Source organism: Lactuca sativa, chromosome 1 (genome assembly GCF_002870075.4).
Source record: "Lactuca sativa cultivar Salinas chromosome 1, Lsat_Salinas_v11, whole genome shotgun sequence".
Taxonomy (NCBI): domain Eukaryota; kingdom Viridiplantae; phylum Streptophyta; class Magnoliopsida; order Asterales; family Asteraceae; genus Lactuca; species Lactuca sativa.
The window spans coordinates 132768448-132775268 of NC_056623.2; the positions used below are offsets into that span (position 1 = coordinate 132768448).

Here is a 6821-nt window from a genome sequence, read left to right on the forward strand (position 1 = left end):
TCCTTTCCTCTATCTGTTGGGCTAGGTCAATCGCTCGGCCCAGATTTGTGGGGGTCCAAAGTCTCAACTCGCTTTTGATGTCATCTTGCAGCCCATCGATGAAATTACCTAAAGCGACGCATTACGTCACCCCTTCCAGCAGAGCAGATAACTCGATGAATCTCCGGATGTATTCCTTCGCCGTCCCGGTTAACCTTAGGGTCGCCCATTGCTCATACAAGTCGCCACCATGGATTGCGTGGAAACGCTTCAGAAAACATATCCTTGACCTCCTCCCACGTATTCAAAGGGGTTCGATGGTTAGACCACCGATACCATGCTAGAGCGTCACCACTGAGGCTGAGAACGGCTGCAGTTATCCTCTCTTCATCCAGTAGTTGGTAGATGGCGAAGTATCGTTCCGCCAAAAGAATCCACCCATCTGGATCCACCCCATCAAACTGTGGTATGTCGATCTTCCGGTTTCTATATTCGTATCTACCTCCACCATTGTTGTTGTTTGGATGGAAAAGCGACCCAAACACAATTCCATTCCCTCCGGGGCCGGCCTGACTGCCACCGCCTGGCCCAGAGTTGGTTGTTCCTGATCCGATGACCACTGAGCTAGCTGGTCCTTTGTTCCTATTCATAGAAAGACCAGAGGGAGTTCCGATACCAGATTGGGAAATGGGTGGATTACCTTTTCCATTTGAACCCGATGTCAAACCATCCAATCTTTCCAAAACCTTGTCCACAGTCGACTTCAGCTCTTCTTGTCTCTGGTTTGTTTAGTCTTGGCCTTGAAGAAGATTATCCATTCGTAGCTTCATCTCTTGGATATCGGTTCCATGAGACTGAAGATGGACCTGCATTATCCCCACTTGCTCTTCTACCTTCTTCATTGCAATTGCTTCTTTGGTGGATCCTCCCATTGGATCTTAACGCTCTGATACCAATTGATAGCTTTTCTAATGATTTCACACAACACAAGAACATAAACTAGAAGAATATAGTTGGATAGAAGCCCACAATTATAGAGGTGGGTACTCTCTCATGTTCATGATGAACTTTTCACTAACTTTTTCATAAACCAAAACAAGGGACTCCCCAAAGACTATATATAAAGAGCCTGGGGGACAAAAAGGACAGACATTACAGATGCTGCCTTCACAGGACGGACCTAGCTCCCCCGCTACTAGAGCATGGGAGGAGCATTACAACAAAAATCAGAAAACGATAACAAAGACAACGACCGGACTCATGGATACCCAAAATAGGCCTGGACCCTAGACCACACAAGATAATCAAGCTGAGTTGGAGTGAATGTGCATGTTCTTCTTCCTATTATAGAACAGCATGTCCTTGGGCCTATCAATGCCATTTGTTATTTACCATAAATTCTAAATACAAAGGTAAAATGGTCCTTTTACTCAAATTCAAAAAGTTCATTCAATCTAAAAAATCAAGCCTTATTTTCAAAGCATTCTATCCACACAAACACCACTAACCATTCAATCACTATATCTATAAATACATGAGTTAACCTACAAAACAAATACTAATTATTGTCCACTTTTAATTACTAAAGTCTTTATTCATCATTGATCATAAATGTTTTTATTTATGTTATGTATTACTTAATGAAATGTATAATAATAAAAAATATTTAAAACACAATATATTCGTGAGGATGTTTGGCTTACCTTTTAAAATGATTTTTCATTTTTGTCTTTTTCTAAAAGTCAAAAGATGTTTGGTAATGGTGACTTTTTCAACTTTTATAATAAAAGAAATGACATCTTTTTGAAAAGTCACATAATCGTGACTTTTTCAACTTTTACAAAAAAGACTTTTTGCCTTTTAAAAACTAAGTCAAACACCCTCATGGTAAGATTTATATAAATGTTTACAGAAAAGGCTAGCATAAAATGTCACAGATTTCTACAAGCTTGACCCTAATAGAGTTAAGCATTCATTTTGTTAAAAATCTTTGAGTAAATTACACAAATGGTCCCTATAGTTCAGGATAATTTATGAGTTTAGTCTCTAACTTATTTTTTTAACTCGAAAAATTCCTACTGTTTGTTTTTGTTACGCGTTTGGTCTCTGTCTTACCTAAAAAAAACTATTTTGTCCTTGATGTTTTAATTTATTTAAATAAACACACCCCCAACCCACCCTTCACCTTACCTTGTATATCCTAACATTTTTCTCTATTTAAATAATAATCATTTTAGCTAGAACAGAAACCAAGAACGTAACAAAAACAAACAATAAAAACTTTCTGAATTAAAAAATAAGTTAAAAACCACATACAAAAATTACCCCAAACCTTTTTACCATTTGTGTAATTTACTCAAAATCTTTTAAATATGAGTGGGAAAAAACAAATCCTTACAAGTGACAATAACTTCAAAAACTACTTTGGTGTTTTTTGTTTTATTATTATTATTATTGCTTATTTGATTCAGACACTACATTCTGAGTTTTCACCAAGGGATTTTGGATGATCGAGTTAGTTTACTATTTTTAAAGACTATTGCAAGTTTGTTTTAGAATCTTATTGAAACATAATTTTTTTAGGCAAAATATATAAAAACTAATATATTTTGGTTAATTGTTTAAAAAAACAAAGTTTGGTAAATTGTTTTAGAGCAAAACATGTTAAATCTCCATGGAATTACAATCCTACAAACCAAATAAAACCCTTAAAAATATTTTAACATATAAAGCTTTAAACTTCACAAAATGATATTAATAGATTAAGGCAATTAACTACTACTTGTTGCTTTGTAGTGGAATTCATCGATTGTTGAGTATATCATGCCTTCATCTTCAAGTGTTCTTATTGATTCCCTGAAATAAAATATATTTTATATTAATTTATTTTGGATTTTAATCTTTTTTTATTAAGACATTGTTCATTAAAAATCTTATTAAAACATTGTATTACAAAAAAAAGGGGTTAATCTAAAAAAAAAAAAAAACCTTATATTTTGTTTTTTTCAGATTAAACCTCAAATCTATTTTTTTTATTAAAAAACCATGTGTTTTTTTTTATTTTTTCTAAAAAAACCCCACAACTTTGTATTTTTTTTTCAAAAAAAACTCTCAACATTCTAAATATTTCCAAATAAACCCTCAACTTTTTTAGTTTTTCTAAAAAACTCACATTTCACAATTTTTTTTTTTTGCAAAATCTCTAATAAAGTCTCAATATTTTGGATCAAATTACAGTTTAATTCTAACATTTATTTTTTTGAACAGAAAGGTCCCGATTATCTAAATTTCTACAATAATCTGTCCTTTTATGTTGAAAAAACTAAAAACTATTTTGTTAATTTGGGAAAAAATATAAAAGAATCCGGACTTTTTTTGTTAAAAAAATAAAAATTGAGATTAAACCTTAAACTAACCCAAAATATTAGAACTTTATCAGAGATTTCCTTTTTTTTAGCAAAAAATAGCATTGTTGCGATTTAAAGTTTAAAGTTTAATCTGGAAAAAACACAAAATATAAATATTTTTTAAGATCAACCCATGAAAAAAAATACTTGTTTATTTGGATGACATTGTTGAGATTGAGTAAATGTTGAAATAGAAAAAAAAATAATAATAAAATAAAATAAAATAAATGAAGTAATTTGCTATTTACTGTATTTAATCCAAAACAAATAATACGAATTCTTACATGATTTTGTCATGAGAAAGTTTCAGCTTCTGTGCAAGTTCATTTGTATGGATGCCCTTTTCATTTCCACTACAAAACCATTTCAAAATCATCAAATTATATGTTAAATGTCAATATAACAAAATAAAGGATGATAATTATTATTCTTAATTAGAAGATTAAATTTGAAATTTTAATTTGAACGATTATACATGATAAACACATAACATAACATAACATGAATATAACCTTAACCTATACACATGTCAATTGGACAAAAACTTTATGAGTAAAAGACATAAATGCCCTTCTCATCTTAGCTTTAAGTTTTTTAAATTTTAGTAAAACAGACACTACTATTCACCAACTTTATTGTTAAGTTTTTATATTTATTAAATGGTCATTTAATTTTGGAATCTGTGTACTTTATTTTATTTTATTGTATAAAGACATTTTAATAAGTTAGATTTATAATTTTATACCAATATTAAAAAGTTAGTATTATTAGTTACTGTAAAAATATAACATAAGGGTATAATTGTAAAAATGTAACATAACAGTTAGGGCAAATATGTAATAAAACTTACTAGTTTGCAGGAAGCTGGAGATAAGCAAGAACCACTTGATCAAAGCCTTTTAGTCCATCTCCATCAACACTGAAAGGCACAGAGAGCTGAAAATAAAACAAATAATAATAATGTTAATTATAAAAAGTAAGGGCAAATTAGTAATTTGGTAATGAGATTACATTCATGTAACAATACCTGACTTAAGGAAGTTGTCTTAAAACCATTGGTCCCATTTTGAATTGGTGTGTTTGGAGTTGAACTCATGTTCTGAGAAAGAGTTGTTCCATCCCCTTGTGTTTTCTAAACAAAAGGGTAAAATGGTCATTTACTCAATGTCAAAAAGTTGATTTTGTGTAAGTGAATATTGCATACCTGGCCTTTGGTTGCACGCATATGGTAGTGTATGCATGCAATGAAGTGGAAGGTGATCTCATCAAAGTTTGTCACAGGCCTAAAAAGTTCACAAGATTCATTTTCATCAAATTTTATGGAAAAAAAAAAAACTCATGAATGTGAATTCTAACTGAAGTTTTTATTTCAGTTGTAAGCATTCAATTTATCATGTTAATGAGATCAGAATTGAATTAAGATAATCATGAAAGACATACCTAACAGAGAAGACAGAAACATGCCTTTCACCTCTAAAACTTCTCAAGTGTCCATCAACACGAACATATACTCCTTCTCTGTGATTCATGTTCATGTAACATGAATAATAGTTTCATAAACGGAATTGGAAATGTCAATGAAGAGGTATAATACGAAGTAACTCACCTAACATCCTCCATTTGCAATTTATCGAAAGGTTCATTAAGCCTTGAAGAATAAAAAAGGTGATTGAACGATTAAATTGATGAATGTTTTCAGATCAAAAGTAGCAATTGATTTGGGGGTTTGATTAAAGGTTTTTACCATCTTTTGCAATTCAATTTTCCAGTTCCGTCATCTACAGTGAAGTTAACATCGGTGCTTCTTTCCACCATGTCGGACACCATCCCCACCACCGTAACCTAAAATGAAGAAAAAAATCATGTAGAAACTCAAAAAATTGATCAATCAAAGCAAAATTGTTGATGATTAAAAGCTGTTTTTCACAATCGTGTGATTAGATCTTGAAATTAAAGCGGAAATCATGAATTCATCACGACTAATTGAGATTCAGAACTTCGTTTGTCAGAAAATTGATATTGCGTGTAGGAAATATATTCATGAAAAAATGAAAAGGAATCGAAGGCATACATTAACAACATCTGCGCCGGAGACAACAAAATTGGTCTTATCGTCACCGGAGTGAGAAGCTTCGCTGATCTGCTTTATCGTAAGCGGCACAATTCCAGCTGTGTCTCGATTCTACGATATACAATGATCAAAAGCGTTAATAGATACGATATCAAACAAAAACGAAGAAATTTGAAGAGTAGAGGCTGGTTGATTACGGCGGCGGCCGGAGAATTGGTGAACTGAGTAGAAGTAAATCCACCATCCATCTGACTCTCGGAGAACATCATGATCTTAAGCTTTTTTATGGAGAATGTGTTATAGCGATTGAATACGATCTGGGGAACTTTGAATCTCTGATATGTTTGTGAAGCCCTGGTGGAATGAAAAGATCATTATCTAGGTCGGATTTTCCCGCCAAGTTGTCCACTGATTTCCCGCCAAAGACCCTGTTGTTTTTGAGTAAGCTACAAAAGATGTCCCTTATAATCTATGGAGTTACATATTTAGTCCAATAACCTTTTTTATGTGCTCTTAACGATGTGTAACACGCCCCTCCATTAATGGGTATTTTTCTCTATTTAAGGAAGTGGATGATTGTAGATATTAGCAACCAAATATCATGTTTATATCAATAATTGGAATATTTTAGTTTTTTTCTTTGTATCAATTATAGCACCAAACTTATCATTTAACTTTTTTTTAGCAATTTGTGACTTTTCAACTATATAAATGCAACAAAACTTATAAACACAACACAAAAGTGGTTTATGTTAGCTAAAAATGTTCCATATATCCTATGGCACCTAAACAAAATAAACAAAACAATCTCAAGTTCATAGTTTGGAGTGGAGTACATTTAAAAGTATATTGCCAAGTGGTAAAATTTTGTCGTCGGCGTGCTTGTCTAACTCTTCGTGTCTTGTCGATTCGGTTAATGGATGTTGTTCTCTTCATCAAGCTTATTGTGGTTGTTGACTTGTTGTGTTGATCTCCTCTTATGGCACCCGTATCTTCATTTGGAGTACAAGGTTTATGGGTCGTCATATGTTGTTTTTTATTGGGTGTGTTTGTTTTTAGATGTAATTCAATCAATTTGTTTTCTATTTTTTTTCTTCCTCTTTAATGTCTTTGATGGTTGTTTTATTTATATATATCATTGAGTTGTTAAAAATAGTATTCCACATTTAACTATGTTGAATCTCTTAAAAGTTTTCCACCTTAACTGGGGTCTATTTCAAAGATAATAAGAGGCTTCAATACACATGCATGCATAATTTTTATAACAAATTAAATATTATATTCTGAATAATGTTGAAAACTTCAAAATTATTTAATGAAATTACTTTTAAACATGAAAACAATCACAGTTAACATGATTTTAT

General features: G+C 31.9%; 1 protein-coding gene across 1 annotated transcript; it reads right to left on the reverse strand.

Annotated features, from left to right (window-relative positions):
• Positions 1–2570: 2570 nt before the first annotated feature.
• LOC111892174 (replication protein A 32 kDa subunit A) lies at positions 2571–5814 on the reverse strand. The gene is made up of 10 exons (XM_023888236.3): positions 5655–5814; positions 5458–5568; positions 5131–5228; positions 4993–5034; positions 4827–4904; positions 4591–4669; positions 4414–4518; positions 4237–4322; positions 3671–3739; positions 2571–2835 (listed from the first exon to the last, which is right to left on the reverse strand). Exons 1-10 carry the CDS (start codon positions 5724–5726, stop codon positions 2751–2753), a joined length of 825 nt encoding a protein of 274 aa, XP_023744004.1. The 5' UTR covers positions 5727–5814; the 3' UTR covers positions 2571–2750.
• Between the last annotated feature and the right edge of the window lie 1007 nt (positions 5815–6821).